The sequence below is a fragment of the Bombina bombina genome, chromosome 4 (genome assembly GCF_027579735.1).
Source record: "Bombina bombina isolate aBomBom1 chromosome 4, aBomBom1.pri, whole genome shotgun sequence".
NCBI lineage: Eukaryota > Metazoa > Chordata > Amphibia > Anura > Bombinatoridae > Bombina > Bombina bombina.
The window spans coordinates 370,913,731-370,939,118 of NC_069502.1; the positions used below are offsets into that span (position 1 = coordinate 370,913,731).

The window sequence follows — 25,388 nt, forward strand, 5'->3', positions numbered from 1 at the left end:
GTTGTGATATTGTCTGTCTGAAAACAAATGAATGGTTCTCTCTTCAACAGAGGCCAAACCTGAAGAGCCCTGAAAATAGCACAGAGTTCTAAAATATTGATTGGTAACCTCGCCTCTTGAGATTTCCAAACCCCTTGTGCTGTCAGAGAATCCCCAGACAGCTCCCCAACCTGAAAGACTTGCATCTGTTGTGATTACAGTCCAGGTTGGACGACCAAAAAAGGCCCCTTGAGCTATACAATGGTGATCTAACCACCAAATTAGAGAGAGTCGAACATTGGGATTTAAGGATATTAATTGTAATATCCTTGTATAATCCCTGCACCATTGATTCAGCATACAAAGCTGAAGAGGTCTCATATGAAAACGAGCAAAGGGGATCGCGTCCGATGCTGTCATGAGACATGAGACCTAAAACTTCCATGCACATAGCCACTGAAGGGAATGATTGAGACTGAAGGTTTCGACAAGCTGAAACCAATTTTTTTTCGTCTCTTGTCTGTTAGAGACAGAGTCATGGACACTGAATCTATCTGGAAACCTAAAAAGGTGACCCTTGTCTGAGGAATCAAGGAACTTTTTGGTAAATTGATCTTCCAACCATGTCTTTGAAGAAACAACTCTAGTTGATTCATGTGAGATTCGGCAGAATGTAAAGACTGAGCTAGTACCAAGATATTGTCCAAATAAAGAAACACCGCAACACCCTGTTCTCTGATTACAGAGAGTAGGGCACAAGAACCTTCGAAAAAATTCTTGGAGCTGTCGCTAGGCCAAATGGAAGAGCGACAAATTGGTAATGCTGGTCTAGAAAAGAGAATCTCAGAAACCGATAGTGGTCTGGAATATGAAGAGTACTATCATGGACATATGACTTTGCTGAACAAAAGGCAGAATAGTCCTTATATTCACTATTTTGAAAGTTGGCACTTTTACAAAACGAATCAAAATTTTCAGATCCAGAACTGGCCTGAATGAATTTTCTTTCTTTGGGACAATGAATAGATTTGAATAAAACCCCAGACCTTGTTCCTGAAACGGAACTGGTATGATTACCCATGAAAGCTCTAGATCTGAAACACACTTCAGAAAAGCCTGAGCCTTCACTGGATTTACTGGAACGTGTGAGAGAAAAAATCTTCTCACAGGAGGTCTTACTCTGAATCCTATTCGATACCCTTGAGAGACAATACTCAATCCACAGAATCTGCCCAAATGTTTTGGAAACATTTTAATCTGCCCCCCATCAGCTGAGCTGGAATGAGGGCAGCACCTTCATGCAGACTTGGGGGCTGGCTTTGGTTTATTAAAAGGCTTTGATTTATTCCAACTTGAAGAAGGTTTCCAATTGAAACCAGATTCTTTGGGGGAAGGATTGGCTTTCTGTTCCTTAATCTGTCGAAAAGAACAAAAATGATTAGAAGCTTTAGATTTACCCTTAGGTCTTTTATCCTGAGGCAAAAAAACTCCCTTCCCCCCAGTGACAGTTGAAATAATTGAATCCAACTGAGAACCAAATAAATTGTTACCTTGGAAAGAAAGAGATAGTAATCTAGACTTAGATACCATGTCAGCATTCCAATACTTAAGCCACAAAGCTCTTCTAGCTAAAATAGCTAAAGACATAGAATCAATTTTGATGATATCAAAAATAGCATCACAGATAAAATGATTAGCATGTTGAAGCAAGCAAACAATGCTAGACAAATCTGAATCTGTTTCCTGTTGCGCTAAGCTTTCCAACCAAAAAGTTGATGCAGTTGCAACATCAGCCATGGATATAGCAGGCCTAAGAATATAGCCAGAAAATAAATAAGCTTTCCTTAGATAAGATTCAACTTTCCTATCCAAAGGATCCTTAAAAGAAGTATAATCTTCCATAGGAATAGTAGTACGTTTGGTAAGAGTAGAAATAGCCCCATGAACGTTGGTTTTTTCCCCCAAAACTCCAATCTAGCTGCTAGACCTAGAAGAAGGAATAAAAGTAGTACCAGGCCTATTCCATTCCTTAGAAATCATATTAGAAATAGCATCAGGAACTGGAAAAACCTCTGGAATAATCACAGGAGGTTTGTAAACAGAATTTAAACGTTTACTAATTTTAGTATCAAGAGGACTAGATTCCTCAATATCCAAAGTAACCAACACTTCTTTTAATAATTTACGAATATACTCCATCTTAAAGAGATAAGTAGATTTGTCAGTGTCAATATCTGAGGTAGGATCTTCTGAATCAGATAGATCCTCATCAGACGAGGATAATTCAGTATGTTGTCGGTCATTTGACATTTTATCAACCTTATGAGACGTTTTAAAAAACCTTTTACATTTATTAGAAGGCGGAATAGCAGACAAAGCCTTCTGAATCGCATCAGCAATAAAATCTTTAATATTCACAGGGATATCATGTACAATCAGATGTTGAAGGAACAACAGGCATTGTACTAGTACTGATGGATACATTCTCTGCATGCAAAATCTTGGTATGACAACTGTTACATACTACAGCTGCAGATATAATCTCCACAAACTTACAACAGATACACTTAGCTTTAGTAGAACTGTTATGGCAGTTTCAGGAATGGGAAAAAAATGCAAACAGCATAGCCCTCTGAGCATAAAAAAGAGCAAGAGGCATATAGGAAGTGGGGTTTAAATAATTAAATTATTTGGTGCCAAGAATGACGCACAACGCAAATGAAATTTTTTGGCGCTAACGACAACTCACCTCATGACAGACGCAACCTTGTGCAAAGAAACCTGGTGTGAACTAAGACGCCGGAAATGACGAATTTGCGTCACCGAACGTACCTTGGAGCCAAAAAATTCTTGCGCCAAGAATGATGCAATGAAAATCAGCATTTTGCGACCTCGCAAGCCTAATTTTGCCCGTGAAATTAATGAAAAAACAGTCAATTTTGAAGAAAAGACTATACCTCAGGTAAGAAAAAATAACTTCCTAAATATGTTTCCCAATTTGAAACTGATAGTCTGCAAAAGGAAATATACATAAACCTGACTCATGGCAAATATAAGTACAATACATATATTTAGGGCAAAGTTTGTAAAACTGAATTGTCGGTGTGGTGAGGGATGTATTAATAGGCATTTTGAGGTTTGGGAAACTTTGCCCCTCCTGGTAGGATTGTATATCCCATACATCACTAGCTCATGGACTCTTGCCAATTACATGAAAGAAACGACAGCGAGGTTATCCTCCGTTTTGACTCCTACTAACGACAGCACGGATGTCCTGCTTGTCTGGTGCAATGCTGTAGGGCCCCAGCGTAGGTCTCCAGATGAGTCAGGTGCACCGCAGCCACTCAAGGATCAGCAGAACGAGACAGAGTAGTGAGTATCAAGTGCAGAGAAGAGGGTCAGAGACAAAGGCTATCCTACGCAACTTTGTCACAGATTCTATAGCTCTGGAAGAATCCTGGAACATTACAGATACGCAAATAACCGGGAACCTTTCTTACACACATCAATGGCCAGTACAGAGGTATTATCCACAAGATTCCACTGTACAAGCTGCACAGAGGTATTGGCTCTTGATGGCCGGGAACTTGCGATCATCTCCTACAATTATTAGAGAAATCCAACATTGAAACTAGTCAGGATGTCATGTCATACTTCACGCCTCATATGAGAACCGGAGTGGGGTGATTAACAAGTGTCTTTGGAGCAATGACCGTGCAGATTCAGTTTATACTGACTCGGAAGGTATACTGTTCTATACTCAATACTGAGACGACTTCTTGTGACTTTCTGTAAATAGTATAAACCCTAGATTAATAATACCCTAGATGACGACCTAAAGGTCAGAAGAGAATGGACTCATAAAATACTAGACATTGTAAATCTTGTTTTAAACTCTTAAATTTCAGAAGACTCAGACTCGGCTTTAACTAAATGTTATTAGTACACAAAATTTACTTAAAGGAGCCATGTTCTTGCCATTAAGTTTAACAGATGAGTTTGTTCTTTAGTTCCCTTGCTCCAGTAAATGTGTTTACAAGGTGTAGAAGAGGTACTTTTGTTTCGCAATGCAATTTAAAGTTCTAATTTATATAAAACATTATTCTATATAGCTTTGTCATTATGAGATATATAACAATATCCTAGAGGGTGAGCTATCTAATCCATTTTTATTACGATTTTTTACCATGCTGTATAGGCTGTCTACCATTCATAAACTTGAAGGGACTTATAGCTTAATCTATATGATCTACAACGACATACATAACTAATATTTACATTCTAGATACGACAGGGAAATGACCCCTCAGATATCCTTACACAAACACTAGGATACCATAAAGCTCTGTAATCTAGAATTTCAGATGCCTTATATGCGTTGTAATAAGAGTGACCGCTACAATTGCTAATCTCCGTCACTTTTGTATTTCGAGATCAGTAAGGTCCAAGAGTGGCCTTATATGAATGATGGGGTGTATATATGTTAATATATTAAAAGGAGGTTTCATTTTGTTATAGCCAGCTATATTGTCAACATACTAGACAGTTAAGGTTTATAAATGTATTTACTTTCTTGTGTTATACGGGCAGTATATTTTTATTGTGTATTAAAACCAGTCGAGAGACTGTCACTGTTATCATCACACATACATTACAATAGTAGGTTATGATTATAGAATGTAATCCAGTGATAATTCTGTATTCTGTTTCCCACACACTCTGACTACTAGACCATCAAGACGAAGTAGATATGTCAACCTGCATTTTCTGTATAGGGATATATTTCTTATACTGTATTTTATAAAAACCTCAATAAACGATTTATGAAAAAACAAAAAAACAAATGTGTAGTGTGTATGTATCATAGGTTTATACAGCATTTTTTCTTTTTTTTTATTATAGTTTTGCTTATTTTTAAATAACATTGCGCTGATTTTCAGACTTCTAATCAAGCCCCAAAGTTTTAAGAGGATACTGATGTATACCTACTCCAGCTTGCTCCTGTTTGTGTAAAGAGTCATTTCATATGCAGAGGAAGGGGGATTGTCTGCTGTTTTTGCTACAGAACCACTTGCAATGGGTGTTCCAGCTAACATTTTCAGCAGTGCTAAACTGGGAGCTTCTAAGTAAGTTTTTAAACAGTTTTACACTGGATTTTTAGATCAGTATCTGTGCATATTATTCTTTATAGTAGTGTCTATTACATGCAGTTAAATTAAAATTGGTGCATACTGTTCCTTCAAAGGGACACTCTACTTGAAATGTTTTATTGTTTAAAAAGATAGATTATTCCTTTATTATTTATACCACAGTTTTGCATAACCAACACAGTTATATTAATGCACTTTTTACCTCTGTGATTACCTTGCGTCTAAGCCTCTGCAGACTGCCCCCTTATCTCAGTGCTATTTACAAACTTGCATTTTAGGGAATCAGTGCTGGCTCATGTCGGATCATCTACAAAACATTTATGCAAAGAAAAATCTAGTGTATAATGTCCCTTTAATGTTATGCCACTGTACGTAAAACACATCTCTTCACCCCTGACTGGAAACATAAACATAAGAAACTTTTGTTTCATAAGAAGGTTTAGTAGCAAAATGAACATGTTGCTGGATAAGGGAACCAAACACTATACTGTCATGCAGGTGCACTTAATATTATGGATCACCATGAGAAGCACAATAAATGGGCACAGAGAAAAACAAAATTCCCTTAATAATTGTAACCACTATGAAGAATGCGTGTGGGTTCCTGCTTCTTGCAATAGACCGTAAATTGCTATTCTTCACCTACACACACACCCACACATGTTTTAAAGCAGAAACTCAGTAGTAAGGAGATTGAGTCTTGAGGTGTGAAGTCTGTCAAGTGTCATAATTATCTTAAGTTGAAATGTTAATACAATAATAAAACATTCAAATTCATTAAAACACTTTATTTTGCATACAAATGGCTTAAGTACCACTTCAGAGATGCAATGCTCCTGACAAAGACATGACTGGTCAGTCAATACACATGTATTTGCCAATCACCAGCCATATTTAGTTTGGGACCGTCTTTATTAGAGTTACACAAATGGAAAAATTTAAAACACACAACCCAGACAACTGCAGATAAACAAGAGAGCAGACAAAAGGGATTTCTTAAACCCCCCCCCCCCCCACAAACTGATACTTAAAGGGACAGTCAACACCAGAATTTTTGTTGTTTAAAAAGATAGATAATCCCTTTATTACCCATTCCCCAGTTGTGCAAAACCAAAACTGTTATATTAATACACTTTTTACTTCTGTGACTAACTTGTATCTAAGCAACTTCTGACCGCCCCTAATCACATGACTTTTAGTTATTATCTATTGACTTGCATTTTAGCCAATTAGTGCAGTGTCTGCCACTAGCCACGAGCGTGATCACAATGCTATCTATATGGCCTACATGAGCTTGCTCTCCCCTGCTGTGAAAAGTAAATAAAATAGAGGCGGCCTTCAAGGGTTTAGAAATTATCATATGCACCTTCCTAGGTTTGCTTTCAACTAGAATACCAAGAGAACAAAGCAAAATTGTTGATAAAAGTAAATTCAAACGTTGTTTAAAATTACATGCCCTATTTAAAAAATGAAAGTTTTTTTGGACTTGACTGTCCCTTTAATATAACATCTAATTTAGATATGTTTACAAAGACCCTGTAGAAAGGACATCAAATACATATCTATGTTTTTTGATTATAGTATTATTATTATTGGTTATTTGTAGAGCGCCAACAGATTCCGCAGCATATTTTTTTCTTTTTATGAAAGATACACCAATTGTGTATTAAAGAGTCTTCAAGCTGAAGCTATTTCTATTTTATTTTGTATTAGATTCTTGGTAATTTTTTTCCCCCTATTGTATAATAAACAATCATATAGCAATAAAATGCAATTATATTATCTAACTGATTTATTAAAGGGACAGTAAAGTCAAAATGTAACTTTAATGGGGGCATGTCTGGGCAATGGCAGTGTACAGCCACACTTTTATAAGCTCCTGGTGAACCCTGGTAAATCTGCCAATTTAAACAGACATTTGGAAGTAGATCTGCGTGTCAACCACGGTGATAGTTACATTTTCAAGAGATCAAAAGAAAACCTAATTTGCTGTCTACATGATCATTGGGCTCTGAACTGGACAGTTTAGAGGCCTTAGGTGGCAGCCTACTCTAATATCCTTGGCCTCCCCCGTCACCCAGTTATAACAGTCATGCTAGGACTGTTTTTCCTTATCTCTATACCTCAGCATGGAGGATCTATATGCAACTCTGCGGACCCTCTTAGAGAACCTAGAATATAAGATGGATAGTGGGTTTGCCGACCTTAATGCTCTTTGCCAATCTACAGTTAGTCGCAACATCCCATTGCCGAATGAGAATATGATTTTGGGTAAAAGGAATATAGTAAAAGTTCCATTAGGACAGCACAAAGTGACCTCAAGCTCACTGGAGTTGATGACAGAGGAACGAGATGAGGTCTATGGAGCTCCATGGCAGGCAGACGCTGGTGCCTAAGGTCACAGACCATGAAATATGAGGCTGAGGGGCTGGGGTTCCTGGATGTTACCCAGAGAGATGCGGCTGGTCACTCGGGGGATATCCAGAGAAGGGTGGTCCTGACTGAAATGAAAATGATCGAAGAGCAGCAAACAATAAAAATTGCTAGATATGAGAGTTTAACATTGGACCTAGGACACGAGTCTGTTTGTACTACTTTTATCCTTACAATTCAGAAACCGGTTATCGATTGTTCAACAGCTCTTACCAGCCGCCCTTGACTGAGCTTATTGAGGACTGGGTCATTCCACGGAAAATCAGTTAATGACAATAGGCATTAAAACCTTGTGTGACTCTATCCAGCTCGACACAAGTTAGATATATATGTTCTCCTAATCAAACTTTTACTGCTGTATAAGTATGTATTTATATACACTTTATATACACTTTATCTGGATTATAAAGTGTAGGATTTATTTACTTGAAGGCAACCTGACTGAAGCCTAATTTAATCATATTGTCCACACTGTTGATGCAGCTACTGAAGTTGATATTAATCTGCAATCTCCTAATTATAGATTAGTGCTTTTGATAGGCTACACCTTCCTGTTCATCATGTTTTATATAAGATATATGCATGTTAATACAACTATGTTCGCTCTAAGGGATCTGCAGATTGCAACTAGTAGTTCTTAATCTTCCTTAAGCAATGACACTTTCTAGTCAGATATAATTGCTGGATGACTTATAACTGACATGCCAAGTCACTAAAGTTCACTATTTACCCCCTAAATCTTATATGATTTCTATTATTAATGCATTTATCTACATACGTGTATATATATATATATACATATATATATATATATATATATATATATACATATATATATATATATATATATATATATATATATATATATATATATATATATATATATATATATATATATATATACTAGTTTTCCAGGACAGGCATTAGATATAACAGTCCTTATTAACCTCTTAAGGACATATGACGGAATTTTTCCGTCATAAAACAATTGAGCAAACTGAAAGCTGTGTCCTTAAAGGGTTAATAGAACATGGATTCTACAACTTATCCAAAGTTACACTATACTTTGCATATTAATATACTATGAGACTTTACATACGTTATTCCACTATTTTGTTGATCCCATTAACATTATATCTAAGCAGTATTATATATTGATAATTCTTGTGTCGAAACCTAATAAGTAGATGTAAGAAGATATTTTTTTCAAACATCTGGTTGAGGTGCAATAGGGTTTTTTAGCATTAATCACTCCCTATACCACCGGTATAGCTTTCAATAAGATAGTATTACTGTATAATTGTCCAATTGACTATTTTGCATTAATCAACTGGTTCAATTTTGGCCTTCTTTGTAACTACCATTCAAAATAATTTTAATGACCCATTTGGTCCACAAGTGACCCGTGCAGTAGTTACCCTAATGCTGTTATTTACTAGAAAAATGAGGTTTCCCCTATGTCTATACAACTTTGTTATTGGCATTTAAGTAATTTATTGTTACTGAGGATGTGTTTCTTTATGCACTTAGCTTGCAAGTTGCTACTCTTACATTGTTTGCTATCATAGAAACAGTTATGGCATTGCTGTTTTTCCCCCCAGCTCTTGATATTGGGCCTCCTACTTCCCCAGCTCATGCAATAAACACATATTTAATTGTGTACTTTATTATTTTAGCCCAAAAAGAACTTGTATACCTGTTATTACTGAGAAAGGTTGTATACTATAAGTTGTAATTTATAAAGAAAAGATTAAATACATTTTTTTTTAACTTTAATAATTAAGACAGAGCATGGAATTTTCCAAGTTTCCAATTTACTTTTATTATTGTTTTCTTAGTATCTTTGCTGAAGAGTAAATCTAAACAGTTTCATAGCAGTTCAGGAGAGTGGCCGTGTCTTTAGTACTCTATGGCAGCAGTGTTTGCAACAAATGTGTAATGTTGCTGTAAACCCTGGTTTCAGAACAGTCAGTCACAGCCCAGTACTGGGCATTGACAGCCCTCCTGGTGGGCCACAACTTGAAAATAATGTCGCCTGGGTGAGCTCTGACAGGCCTGCCACTCCACACATAAGAAATACCGGGCAGGCCTGTCAGAGTGACAGTGCACATGTGCGTGTGCACATATAGCGACACTTCAGTGGGAGGACAGTGTGGGACAAGGAGTAGATAGGACTGGACCTGAGAACTGCAGTTAAGTGATACCAGCCCACTGACACCAATGAATGTATATATTTTCTTCTCCCACTTACATCAATGCATTATAATATATATATATATATATAAACAATGATTGTGTGCACATTTATCCCAATACATTGAATACTGAAAATAATTATAATATTTTCTTAACTAGAGAAATTAGTCATGATGAAGCAATCTTTTTAGATCTGAAGATCTGGAGGGAAGGTATAAACTAAAAAAATAAGGTATATAGAAAATTGACGGCTACAAATAGCCTACTACATGCCAGTAGCCATCACCCTGAGAGCCTTAAGTCTGGCATACCTGTTGGACAATTCCTACGTCTTAAAAGGAATTGTTCTAGTACAAAATATTTTGAAGAGCAGGCAAAGGAGATGTCATCAAGGTTTTAAGAGCAGGGGTACTCAAAACGACAGATTAAAAAAGCTTAGATTAGATCCAGACAGAGTTCTAGATATGATATTCTGTACAATAAGAAAGAAAAAAAATCAGGATGAAGGGAAGATCAGATTAATAACAAGATATAACTCACACTGGAAACAAATTAGAGATATTATGAAAAAGTACTGGCACATTTTAACTATTGACTCAGATTTAAGGAGATATATAGGGGATTATCCCCTGGTAACAGCAAGAAGGGTGCGAAGCCTAAAAGATAGTTTGGTACATAGTGAGTATACTAGGAAAGAGACCCCAAACACTTGGCTAAATCAAGGGAGGAGATGGCTTGGTTGTAGCCCGTGTGGCCATTGTGTGTATTGCAGGTTTATCCAAAAAACTAACAAGTTTGGTACCAATTCAGAGGAACAATATGACATAAGGCAATGGATAACCTGCAATACAACAGGTGTAATTTATCTCCTACACTGTTCGTGCCCCAAATATGTGGGAAAAACTAAAAGAGACCTCAAAGATCGACTCAGGGAGCATAGGGATGATATCAAGAATAAAGTTCAAGAAAGCCCTGTAGCACGTCATTTTGAAAGCAAACATAATTCTGACTTCACGATTCTAAAAGTCACAGGAATTGAACATATTAAGCAACACCGCCGGGGAGGCGATGTAGATAAAGGTGGATATATAAATTAAAAACCCTAGCACCAACTGGTCTGAACGAAACAATTGATTTTTCCTGCTTTTTATAAATAAGCTTTTTGTAAATAGGTTCTGTATATGGCTGTTTATAGCATACATAACTGCGTTTATAAATTGCTTAGCCATGGTATGTGGGACTTGTGTGTATATATATTACTATATTACCTAATCAGGGTAAAAGAAAGTTGTTAAAAAAACAGTCATAAAGTGGTTAAAAAGCATTTTGTAAACATGTTAAATTACACATTAATAATGCATTGTGTCAGTGCTATGTTGTTTAGGAAATTTTACTTTTTAAGAATAAATGAATGAAGTCCTATATGAAGTCATGGTGGTTTACTGTACACACCCCATTACTAGCAAAGCTATGTGACAGTAAGCTTTTGAAAATGAAAATATATCAGTATATCTTACAGTCAGGCAAATTTGAGTGCCCTCTAAATGGAAAGATGGATCAGAGCGCATGGATGAGGTGTTGGAAACAAGATAAAAAGGCAACACCCCGTAATTACAGCATCTGATGAAGCCCTGAAAGCCAGCCCTGTTTGTGGGAGGGGCGAAATGCATCATGCTGGCGCTCACCTAACCGGCAACTTCAAACCAGGAGCCAACACTAACTCAGCTTGCTTCTTTGCCTGCAAAATTTGGAGACAGTAACCGACAGCAAGGATACACTGTGGAAATACGTCTCATGTTATAAGTGTATTGGTCCGTTGCTTTATTGTCGGTCCTCCATGAAGTATGAGCAGTGAGAAAATATTGAGATATAATGTAATGCGAGTACTGTTTGTCCTACACTGAATAGTGTTTCACCATCTACAGCTGTGCTTGAGCGTGTTTTATACACTAAGTGCTCGAAGTGATACAAATGGTGTTCCGGTCTGATTTAACCGAGGACTGCTATATGCAACTATTGTTTCTTTTCCTCTCCTTATTGCAAATGTCAATTGGATATAAATAAGAGAACTGTTGCAGTTTGGCTGTTTGGAAGCTATGTGAGCGTGTTTTAACACTAAGTGCTCACTTAAATTTTGCTCTTGGTTCACGGATTTAAAGGGACATAAGGCTCTTTACTTTGCTGTAACTGTTGTCATTTATTGTATGTTATCACATGTTTTTTGCACTTCTGAGGGGTTAGGGGAGTCTGTTTAACGACTGACATTAAGATTGAATAAACACTTTTTTTGGATGAGGATTTAAATGTGCAACCAGGGCCCTGGACATGTCCGGCTAAAATTTACCGGGTCTTGAGGTCACTTGGGTTGAGAACCACTGCTGTAAACAATAGAAAGAAAAAATATAAGCGGCTGCCCTCATTGAAAAGTTAATGTAGGTTTACACTTCAACAAAGGATACCACAAACAAAGCAAATTTGATAACCAAAGTAAACTAGAAAATATTTGAAAACTGGATGTTCTATCTAAACCATGAAAGTTTACAATTGACTTAAATGTCACTTAAATTACAGAAATATTAATATGCTATTATATAACTGACTATGGGCTGATGGCAAATGTTGAAGGCTATTGGTCTAGGATGCTATAACAGACCTGAAACGCCATGTAAATTAAGCTTGTATAAGGTAAACCATTCACAATTCATAATTTTTCAGACTAAATGAAGGATCACAATCAAGGCTATGGCAGATTTATTTTGGGATGTTAATTTTATCTTGAGGTGCAGTGAAGCACTGCCTTTTACACTAGTTTAAAAAACAAAGTAGTGGGTTATACTTAATAGAAATCATTGCAATATGTATTATTCATTTAAAAAATATTTTTCCTTTTATTAAACTTAATTTGTGCAATGTCCTTTACTTCCGGTCACAGCTCTACAAGGGGCAGGAAAGTATATCTAGCTTGATGTCATAAATCTTCTAGAGTAAGATGAGCTGGCTTAGCTGTTCAGTGAATGCAAGAGAAACAGGCAGTCAACTTTGCCCATTCTCAGAAGAGGCAGAATGCAAAGTTATCAACATGTGAGATATCTTATCTCACTGAGGGCTGTGGCTACAGTGAGAATTTTAAAGTGCAAATTTTGCAAGAAAACAGGTAAATTGCTAGCTGCTTTTTTACAAAATATGTTTTGCTTCTTTTTATGTTTACTTTGATTTAGCATATTTGTTTTACTAAAGGAGCACTGTTTTATATCCCTTTAACTACAACACATGTATCTGCTCTATTATAACCATGGCAGGAAAATATCGCTTTCTTATATATTCCTAAGGTATTGAATATTGCTATGTTTTTCCACTTGTGCATCAGGTCAGATTTATGGGGCCAGTTTTGTTACTACTGAAATATACCAAGGTTTTACTTTTCTCTAATTTTAGAGAGAGAGAGTTTGCTTCAAACAATCACATTTCACAGATAATATTGCTGCAGTAAAGAAAATAATGTTAATACCAACCACCAATCTGTGATGAAAATTTCTTCTTTTGCTGCCTCCATTGCATCAGCCACATCATTAAAGTATCCTTTAGCATTTACGTACCTTAAAAAAATAAAAAATGAATAAAAGTGGATAAGAAATTACAGTAGCACTCTCAATCCAATGTCACATTCTACTTAGTTAACTAAATAAAATGTTGTATTGGCTACACTTGGAATTTCTGGTTAAAGGGACATTAAACACATTGACATGGTAATATAAAATGATAAATCATAAGTCCTAAGCTACTAGACAGGACAAAAACTTAAAATATGCTTACCAGATCATTTCCTTTCCTTCTGTATGGGTAGAGTCCACTGCTGCATTCCTTACTTTTGGGAAATACTGAACCTGGCCACCAGGAGGAGGCAAAGACACCCCAGCCAAAGCCTTTAATACCTCCCCCACTTTCTCATAACCCCAGTCATTCTGCCGAGGTAACAAGGAACAGAAGGAGAAATATCAGGGTGAAAAAGATGCCAGAAGAATAAATTTAAATTTAGGGCCGCCCGTCAGAGTACACGGGCGGGAGCTGTGGACTCTTCCCATACAGAAGGACAAAGTCAAGTAATCGTGATGATACACATCGGTGGGCGGGGCTTATGGGCAAATAATGTGCTGAAAAATATTGGCACTCTAGCAATCTGTTGCGTTTGTTACTTATTGCTACATTTTGTTATTAATGGCATACATATATAGATTGTATTAAGTGTGGGATCTGGAACTCTTATCCTAAAACTTATCTCGTAATCTATAGAGTGGGTGCCTGAAAAATATCGGCACACACTACAGTGAATATATAGTAACTGACTATAGTCTGAGTGGATGGATTGTGGATGTTAAAACATATGAACGTAACTGACCTCATAATTTAGTGAGTGGTTGCCTGAAAAATATCGGCACCTGTTGAACTATTAATACATAGCTATGAGATGAGTCAGTATGTATGAATTGTGGATGTTTAAATATCATGTAAACGACCCTTTGAAACACTGATACATTGATATATATGTAAACAGAGAGCAGTACCATATTTCAAGGAAATTGTTTATGTGGTGGTTTGACTAAGATATATAGCTAATGACTGATAAGGAGTTAAATCGTCACTACCATCTAAACATAGGTGGGCTATAAAATAATAAATTGTTACTATCCAATGGATGTCTTGAAGATATTGATATTCATTATATGAGGGAATATAAAGTAACTTTATATATTTATAGTGGAGGTGAACTCCTATGTATTCAGTGGTAGTAGAAACAAGTTGTTAAACCCCACAACAAACTATAATTTTTTTGCACGTGTATGCTCTAAGCCCGTGGCCCATTTTAAAATGTTCCCTTGTTTGTATCCTTCCTGTATTTCTGACTAGCGATGTTGCGCAAGGGTAGTATTGAGAGTTAACCCTTTGATCAGATAACAGGAAGGAATTATATGTATTCACCCTTGTTTCCTTTTCTTGAAAGAATTTTAATATGGTTATCAATAAAGTTTACATTTTTAATATGTGTATATATTTTTTCAATTCTCCACAACCTACTTATTGTTTATACTGATCCTAGCAGAGCCTTAACAAATGACCGCAAATCTGGAAGCTGAGCGATCCTCTTGTGCAGTAACACAGACAGGGCCGAATCTGTCCCATCAGGGGACTTGCAGAAAAGCCCTTCGCCAGTTCAGCCTGGAGAACAGAATAAGTAGGTCCTCCACACCTTATGATAGATGCAACGAACAACCAGCTTACAAGCTTGAATGAGAGTAAAAATAACTCTCTCAGAAAACCCTCTCTTGGCTAGGACTACTCCTGTGACGAAAGGCAAAGAATGACTGGGGTTATGAGGAAGTGGGGGAGGTATTTAAACCTTTGGCTGGGGTGTCTTTGCCTCCTCCTGGTGGCCAGGTTCATTATTTCCCAAAAGTAAGGAATGCAGCTGAGGACTCTTCCCATATTAAGAAGGAAATGTTACTCGCCACTTCTAATCCCACCCACACCCACAACTTCGCCTCCTCTTTGCATAAATTTAGCCATTGTGAAACATTTTTGTAATATTGTGCTTATTTTATACCATGACAAATTAGATAATGCTACATAAACAGTAATACAGAAAGTGCTGACAGTCATGAAAGGTCATACCAGACCTGGAGATTTTTTTTTTAATAATTATTATCTCTCCCTATTTAACTATTTGTCTCCACTCCCTCCTCTATCCAATCTCTCTTTTTACCCTCTCCCCTCTCTCTCAGGCCATATCTTCTCTTTACACTCTCTTTCCCTTTCACATCTTTTTTTTCTGTTATTCCATTCTGAAATTGTGAGCTTTTTAGTTCCTGTTAGAAATAGAAGCGCAGAACACTGTTATATTCCACAAAGCCATTGGCTACACACTATAGTGACCTATTTATAACTGTCCCTAATTGGCCACAGCAGAGAAGGTAACCTAAGTTACAACATGGCAGTTCCTATTGTTTCACAGACACTAGGGGGGGTGATTTAACAAGGGGAGAATGGCCCCTGATCCCCCTGTTTCCGCATGAGTCTTCAGCAGTCCCGCCGCCCACAGCAATGAACCCGATCGGATACGATCGGGTTGATTGACACCCACCCACTGCTAAATCTGCAGGGAGCAGCATTGCACAAGCAGTTCCCCATAACTGCTTGTGCAATGATAAATGCCGACAGCGTATGCTCTCGGCATTTAGCGATGTCGAGCGGACATGATTTGCAACAGCAAATCATGTCCGCCCATCATTTGATAATTCGGCCCCTAAAACTTTACACTTATTTTGTCAATATTTAAACAGCTAACAAAACCTTAAAAATACATCTTCATGTTATTCTCAGACTAATCTTTTCTTTGAATGCATCATTTATTTAATGTTAAATGTCCCTTTAAGCTTTAAAATCAAAAATACAATTTCACTGTATTATTCAGAACTCCAGTCACACCTCACTGAATTACTTTACATTAACAAGGCAGACCATTTCATTCCTAGGTGTAGGTTCATGATACTGTAATAAATATGCAAATTATAGGCAAATGTCTCAAGAAAAAATGGCTCCTACAATTTAGCATGTTTAGAAATGAAAGGTGAAAAAAATTCCATCAATTCTTTCCAGCATGAAATAAATATTCAAAGCAATGGAGTAAAAATATGCAAATCATAATTGGTCCTGCATTGTTGCACAGATGTTATGACCAATAATTGCTGCCTTTACTTGATAAAGTTGATCTACTGGTACCTTACCCAATTGAGAAAATTAGGCATTTTGATAAGAAGATTTACAGAATGTAGAATTACTTGAAGCCAAACAAGTCCCTGCAATGTGCTTGCTTTTGCAGCAGAGATATATAATTACATATTCTGTATTTCTAGGGGACCTAGGCACCGAAATTCAACTATACTAAAAGTAGATGATACTTAAATATTTTTTAACATGTATATGAAAGAGTAGCAATTCAAAATATTAAAGATATCTTACAATACATTCTATTTTAGATAGTACAGATAAACATGATCAGACATAGAGGCCCATTTACCAAGCTCTGTATGGAAACAGCAGTTATGAAGCAGCGGTCTAAAGACCGCTGCTCCATAACCCTCTCCGCCTGCTCTGAGCAGGCGAACAGGAATCACCACAATTCAACCCGATCGAGTATGATCAGATTGATTGACACCCCCCCTACTAGCGGCCCATTGGATACGAGTCTGCAGGGGGCGGCGTTGCACCAGCAGCTCTTGTGAGTTGCTGGTGCAATGCTGAATACGAAGAGCGTATTGCTCTCTGCATTCAGTGAGGTCTTGCGGACCGGATCCGCACTGTTGGATCAGGTCCGCAAGACCTTTGATAAATAAGCCTCATAGCATGTAATTTAAAGGCACTTTTACATTTAATCCTATTATAAAATGTACTTTGTAGAAAATAATATGTACATATCTTTAGCAGCAGCAAGGCACTACTGGGTGCTAGCTGGTGATTGGTGGCTACACACACGTGCCTCTTGTTATTGATTCACCAGATGTAGTCTGTTAGTTCCCAGTAGTGCAGGGATTTAACAAACAGTAAAAAAAAAAGTCCCCACTTTTATATCCCATTAAGTATCCTGTCCCTTTAAACAAAGCCAACTGATACCCAAAATATCAAACATTCAATGGAAAGAAGTGAAAATCTATGGTATTACCCCTTCACCTACTGAGCCATGTTGTAAACAATGGTTTGTGATTTTTTTAAATCTAAATGCTATAGACAAAAGAAGAAGGGTTTATCCCCTCATATATATTAGGCCCGCCCCTTTGGGTATAGTTATATAACTTTGATGTGTACGTAGGGGCACATTTATTTACACAAGGGGATCACTATTACAGCAGTGATCGCCCAGCTATTGAAACATATATAGGGGTTTACTTTAAAGATGGGCTTCTGTGCAAGGGGCCTTGGCAGTTATAAGTGCCTAGAGACCTCCTATTAAAAAGTGTATACAATTTAAATAAACAAAAGTTTGTAAACAATAATGAGTGTGCTTTTCTTTCTAAACTCTACAGTCAAGAGAAGAAGGGTTTATCCTCATATAAATAAGGGCCTTTGGGTATATATTCTTAAATAAATGTACATTTTTTCAAGCCTGAATGATCACTATTACCACAGTGATCACCTGGCTACTAAAACTTCTATAAAGACTTAATTTTAAAATTAGGCTTATTGGTTTTATAATAAGGGGTCATGGGGGTCTCTAGGTATTTTATGGCCTGTTATAAGTATTTATTAGCGTGATTTAAATTGCTTATTATTATTTGTTTTTTATTTGTGCTTATATTTTAACCCCCAAGACACAACATTTGAAAGAGCAGACAGTTTCCCTAAAAATTGTGGGTCTTGGGGGATTCTAGAGCTTAAGGGAGCTGAGAATGATGGGTATGAATATTTACCCCCCTCCCAATCAAGCTCCCTTAAGCTCGCAAAGCATCCGGACACTTGCTTCCCCCATTGCCAATACCCTTATCCACCTCGCCCATGAGCGGACCCTGTGCAGATGAAGACCATGTTATCATCCGAAGTTAAGGGATAAATATCATACATGGTAATAGTGCAAAATAAGTTGAAGCATTTTACATTATAAAGACAAATCTGCCAGCTGTCTGCCAGTACCTATAAACTCCTTTTTTTATTTATTTATTTATTTAAATTTGTTGTACTTTTTTCTGTAGTGTAGTGGTCCCCCCCCTCCGCGATCGCCTTTTATTCCCCCCGCACCCCCAAACCCCTTTTCTGTAGTGAAGCTGCCCTTTCCCTTCCTGCTACTTAAAAAAAAAAAAACTGTAGCGTAGGGCCCTCCCACTCCCTCCCGTTCTCCCCCCCCTCTGCTGCTGAGCTGCCCACCCGCCACACCTCGCGCCGGCACTAGCAGAAAATCGTTACAGATGGTGACACACACAGTGTCACCGTTTGTAACAATCAAGCATCTGTCCTCATATGGAGACGGAGCACTGATCGCGCTCTGGCTCCATATGCGGCAGATGTCTGAAGCTTCAGGAGCTCCAGATCTTGGCTGTAACTTCCCAGCTGAGAGTGCTGGAGCTTCCTGAAGCTATTGTGTGCCTGCAGTTAAGGCCAGGTATGTTTTTTATGTAGAGTTTTTTCTAATAAATATTAGTACATGGTAAGCTCTGGTAGAAAGGTTATTGCAGCAGTGAAGTAAAATAATTGTAGCAATGTTGGCAAACACAATAACCAAGAATTCTGAGGATGAGCAAAACTATACACTAACATGTATGTAAGAAGACCTACACATAAGTAAATAGGTTTTATTAGAAACATTTAGGGTTATATTAAAGAGTGGAGTGCTATTTATCGCTCTTGTTCATGCGCTAACTCCACTAAAAGTAAGTTTTTTTGTGTGCGTGGGGCAACGCACGTATTACAAGTTGAAAGTAAAAATGTTTTGCTCGCACACTAAGCTGAAGTGCACAAAAAAGCCAAGTTAGAATATTGCGACCATGTTAACATATTCCCTTACTCACATGCAAACCTTATCGCATTTTCTCAATTGCGCTAACCCAACATGAACATTTCCCATTACTATGTTCTTCACATAGAAGAATATGTTCTATTTATTCATATAGATATTTCTACATTTATAGGATAGTATTTTTGTAAAAACATCATTTATGTTTTCCTGATAAAATCTTTTTTTTTTCAGAATGATGATAGTTCAAAGGGATTAGTATTTTGGTAAAAATATAATTTATGCTTAAAGGAATAATTCTTTTCTTTCGAAATGATGATAAGTTCATGGGGCTCCATAACATGTGGGATATAATTCCCGCTAGTAGGAGGCAGCCAAGAACCCACACAAGAGCATAAATTTCCTTCCATCTCTCCTCAGTTTACCACATAGCTAGGTTTGCCACCTCAGCCATGTTTTCCTGGACACTTATGAGTTACACATGCTGCAGGGTTTGCAGGGAGGAACATGCATAGTGCTGTCCAGGATCACTATTTGTGTGCTATCCATGGGTGCAATTCTTGTTCCCCTCTGCACACCCTGCAGCATGTGTAACTCATAAGTGTCCAGGAAAACATGGCCGAGGTGGCAACCATACACATAGCCGATAAGAGATTAGGAAACAGATAAGGAGGATAAACAAAAGCAGGGTCTATAGAGGTGCAAATTAAAAATGATGCCCAAAAAATTAAAACGGCCCGGGACTATGGACTATAATCATTCCAAAAGAAAATAATCAGGTAAGCATAAATTATGTTTTCTTTCATGTAATGATGATAGTCCATAGGGCTCCATAACATGTGTGATTAATTACCAAGCAGGTAGTCCATGTTATGGAAAAGGGTGGGACAATTTTCAGGCAGTTCCAGTTTAGCAGACACTTCGGCCTCAAGGACTTTCCTGCCAAAAGCTGAGTGTGAAGAAGAAAAAACATCAAAGTGGAAATTTTTTGAAAAAGTATGCTGAACTTTCCAAGTCTGCTTCAAAGATGCATCATTTAGAAAGCCCAGGAAGTTGTAACTTATCTTGTAGAATAGGCTGTAATATGTTTTTGGGAGCAAATTTCTCGCCACCAAGAATGCCTTGTGATTACTTGTTTGAGCCATGAGGCCAACAATACAGTAGTAACCTTCTGCACTTTACAAGTCCCAGAGTAGTGAATAAACCAGCTGGAAAATGGTCACATTCTTAAGTAGCTTGGAGATAGAACTAGGTCTCACAACTGGCCTTATCCTTAGTAGTGCCTGGACAAAATTCTGAACATCAGGAAGCATAGCTAACTTTCTATGAAAGAAAACAGATAAAGCAGAAATTTGACCTTATTAGTTGACCTTTTAGGAAGCTAGCAGACAAAGCTTTGTCAAGGCCATCTTGTAAAAACTAAAGAATTGTAGGAATCCTAAAGGAATACCAAGAAAATCTCTTGGAAGAACACCAATGAAAGTATGCTTTACAAATATTATGATACATCTTTTTGCTAAGAGGTTTTCTGGCTTGAAATCCTTTGTGTTTTAAAACTAGGCATTCCACCTCCAGGCCGTTAAACTTAGAGATTTGATATCCTGATGAAAAAAAGAGTCCCGTGAGACAAAAGATGTTGTCTTAGAGGAAGAAGCCATGGAAGAAAAGATGACATCTTCACTAGATCCGCATATCGTGTCCTGCGGGTCATCAGATCTATGTCCAGAAGACACCCATTTGATTATTATTTAATCAAAAGGTGTCCTGATGGAGAGACCACTCTCCTGGATGGGTCTGAATGACATTTGAGATAATCTGCTTCCCAACTGTTCATTCCTGGCATGTGAACTGCTGACAGGGAACATTGATTCCTCTCTGCCCAAGACAGAATTCTGGATACTTTATTTAGGCTACCGCCGTGATATTGTCCAACTGGCAACGTATAGACATTTCCTGTTTTCAGAGGAACCAGGACTGAAAAATCTCTCAGAGTTCCAGAATGTTGATTGGTATCCTTGCCTCTATAGGAGACCAAACTCCTTGCGCGCTTCGAGAATTTCAGACTGCGACCCAGACTGAAAGGCTGTCATCCGCCATCACAATAGCCCAAAATGGGCACAGAAATGACGCCGCAAGGGTCAAAGAAGGACCTTGAATCCACTAAGAGAAAGATTGTCTGACTGGAAAGTCCAAAGCAATCTGCTGTTCCAATTGCAGATAATTCTTTGAGCTTAGACAGTTGAAGGGGTCGCAAGTGGAAGTGGGCAAAGGGAACAGTGTCCAAAGCCACAACCATAAGACCCACTGCCTCCATGCATAGAGCTACTGATGTAAATTAAGCATGTTGCAGGGACAGACAGCAATGCGATTGCTGTCAACTTGTAATACATGTTAAAGTGTGCTGGTATTACTCAGTAGCGTGCAAATATCGCTTTCACAAAAGCGATATTTAGGGCTCCACTAGAAATCTGGCCCATAATGTCTACAGATCTACACAGACAAAGTTCTGCATATGGGAAAAGCATTATGTGCACTGCTGCACATGCAATAAACGTAAACACTATGTAGATTTGCATATAATAACAGTGTACATAAAATTACATAAAGTACATTACTGCAAACAACATTCCAAAGAGCATAAAATAACAGTATCGAGAATACAAACATACATTAAAAAACAAAACAAAGAACCACTATCTGTTTACATCCACTAGAAATGAAGGAAGTACAATTCTCCATGATTGAGCTTGCATTCTATTGGCTGATCGGAACAGCCAATAGAATGCGAGCTCAATCTGATTGGCTGATTGGATCAGCCAATCGGAATTCGAGGGACGCCATCTTGGATGACGTCCCTTAAAGGAACCTTCATTATGTGTTAGGACGTCGGAAGAAGAGGATGGATCCGCGCGTCGTCGGATGGAAGAAGATAGAAGATGCCGCTTGGATGAAGATGTCTACCTGTCGGGATCTCCTCTTCTGCCCGGATAGGATGAAGACTTCTGCCCGATGATGGACCTCTTCAGCCGCCGCTTGGATGAAGACTTCAGCCGGATCATGGACGTCTTCAGCCCCCGCTTGGGCTTGGATGAAGACTTCGGAGCCTGGACCGATCGGTGATACCCGGCGTGGTGAAGATAAGGTAGGAAGATCTTCAGGGGCTTAGTGTTAGGTTTATTTAAGGGGGATTTGGGTTAGATTAGGGGTATGTAGGTGGTGGGTTGTAATGTTGGGGGGGTATTGTATGTTTTTTTTACAGGCAAAAGAGCTGAATTCTTTGGGGCATGCCCCGCAAAAGGCCCTTTTAAGGGCAGGTAAGGTAAAAGAGCTTTTCTATTTGTATTTTAGAATAGGGTAGGGCATTTTTTTATTTTGGGGGCTTTTTATTTTATTAGGGGGCTTAGAGTAGGTATAATTAGCTTAAAATTGTTGTAATATTTTTATAATGTTTGTAAATATTTTTTTATTTTTTGTAACTTAGTTCTTTTTTTATTTTTTGTACTTTAGTTAGTTTATGTAATTGTATTTATTTGTAGGTATTTTATTTAATTAATTTATTGATAGTGTAGTGCTAGGTTTAATTGTAGATAATTGTAGGTATTTTATTTAATTAATTTATTGCTAGTGCAGTGTTAGGTTTAATTGTAACTTAGGTTAGGATTTATTTTACAGGTAATTTTGTAATTATTTTAACTAGGTAGCTATTAAATAGTTATTAACTATTTAATAGCTATTGTACCTGGTTAAAATAAATACAAAGTTACCTGTAAAATAAATATTAATCCTAAAATAGCTACAATATAATTATAATTTATATTGTAGCTATATTAGGATTTATTTTACAGGTAAGTATTTAGCTTTAAATAGGATTAATTTATTTAATAAGATTTATTTAGTTAGATAAAAATTATATTTAACTTAGGGGGGTGTTAGTGTTAGGGTTAGACTTAGCTTTAGGTGTTAATAACTTTATTATAGTAGCGGTGAGGTCCGGTCGGCAGATTAGGGGTTAATAATTGTAGGTAGGTGGTGGCGACGTTTGGGGTGGCAGATTAGGGGTTAATAAATATAATATAGGGTTCGGCGGTGTTAGGGGCAGCAGATTAGGGGTACATAGGGATAACGTAGGTTGCGGCGGTGTGCGGTCGGCAGATTAGGGGTTAAAATTTTTTATTAGAGTGGCGGCGATGTGGGGGGGCCTTGGTTTCGGGGTACATAGGTAGTTTATGGGTGTTAGTGTACTTTAGAGCACAGTAGTTAAGAGCTTTATGAACCGGCGTTAGCCCAGAAAGCTCTTAACTCCTGGCTTTTCTCTGCGGCTGGAGTCTTGTCGTTAGATTTCTAACGCTCACTTCAGCCACGACTCTAAATACCGGTGTTAGAAAGATCCCATTGAAAAGATAGGATACGCAAATGGCGTAGGGGGATCTGCGGTATGGAAAAGTCGCAGCTGGAAAGTGAGCGTTAGACCCTTTCCTGACTGACTCTAAATACCAGCAGTAACCCAAAACCAGCGTTAGGAGCCCCTAACGCTGGTTTTGACGGCTAACGCAAAACTCTAAATCTAGCTGATAATTTTTGTAAGAACTTACCTGATAAATTAATTACTTTCATATTGGCAAGAGTCCATAAGCTAGTGACGTATGGGATATACAATCCTACCAGGAGGGGCAAAGTTTCCCAAACCTCAAAATGCCTATAAATACACCCCTCACTACACCCACAATTATGTTTAATGAATAGCCAAGTAGTGGGGTGATAAAGAAAGGAGTAAAATGCATAAAAAAAGGAATTTGGAAATAATTGTGCTTTATACAAAAAAATCATAACCACCATAAAAAGGGTGGGTCTCATGGACTCTTGCCAATATGAAAAATATATATTTATCAGTTAAGTTCTTACATAAAATATGTTTTCTTTCATGTAATTGGCAAGACTCCATGAGCTAGTGACTAATGGGATAGTAATACCCAAGATGTGGAACTCCATAAAAGAGTCACTAGAGAGGGAGGGATAAAAAAAATAACAGTCATTTTCCGCTGAAAAAAATGAATCCACAACCCAAAATATAAGTTTATTCTCTTAAATGAAAATAAAAAACTTAAACATAGGCAGAGGAATCAAATTGAAACAGCTGCCTGAAGAACTTTTCTACCAAAAACTGCTTCAGAGGAAGCAAATACATCAAAACAGTAGAATGTAGTAAATGTATGCAAAGAAGACCAAGTTGCTGCTTTGCAAATCTGATCAACTGAAGCTTCATTCTTAAAAGACCACAAAGTGGAGACTGATCTAGTAGAATGAGCTGTAATTCTCTGAGGCGGGGCCTGACCCGATTCCAAATAAGCTTGAGGAATCAGAAGCTTTAACCAAGATGCCAAGGAAAACAGAATTTATGTTTACCTGATAAATTACTTTCTCCAACGGTGTGTCCGGTCCACGGCGTCATCCTTACTTGTGGGAAATTCTCTTCCCCAACAGGAAATGGCAAAGAGCCCAGCAAAGCTGGTCACATGATCCCTCCTAGGCTCCGCCTTCCCCAGTCATTCGACCGATGTAAAGGAGGAATATTTGCATAGGAGAAATCATATGATACCGTGGTGACTGTAGTTAGAGAAAATAAATCATCAGACCTGATTAAAAAACCAGGGCGGGCCGTGGACCGGACACACCGTTGGAGAAAGTAATTTATCAGGTAAACATAAATTCTGTTTTCTCCAACATAGGTGTGTCCGGTCCACGGCGTCATCCTTACTTGTGGGAACCAATACCAAAGCTTTAGGACACGGATGATGGGAGGGAGCAAATCAGGTCACCTAGATGGAAGGCACCACGGCTTGCAAAACCTTTCTCCCAAAAATAGCCTCAGAAGAAGCAAAAGTATCAAATTTGTCAAATTTGGTAAAAGTGTGCAGTGAAGACCAAGTCGCTGCCCTACATATCTGATCAACAGAAGCCTCGTTCTTGAAGGCCCATGTGGAAGCCACGGCCCTAGTGGAATGAGCTGTGATTCTTTCAGGAGGCTGCCGACCGGCAGTCTCATAAGCCAATCTGATGATGCTTTTAAGCCAAAAAGAGAGAGAGGTAGAAGTTGCTTTTTGACCTCTCCTTTTACCAGAATAAACAACAAACAA

General features: G+C 37.8%; 1 protein-coding gene across 2 annotated transcripts in view; it reads right to left on the reverse strand.

Moving 5' to 3' along the window:
* Positions 1-25,388, reverse strand: part of PLD1 (phospholipase D1) — a 505,989-nt gene that overhangs the window by 194,699 nt on the left and 285,902 nt on the right. For both annotated transcript variants that reach the window (XM_053710137.1, XM_053710138.1), the window contains exon 11: positions 13,271-13,354. In XM_053710137.1, coding sequence (XP_053566112.1) covers positions 13,271-13,354 — 84 coding nt within the window. The remainder of the gene's footprint in view (positions 1-13,270; positions 13,355-25,388) is intronic.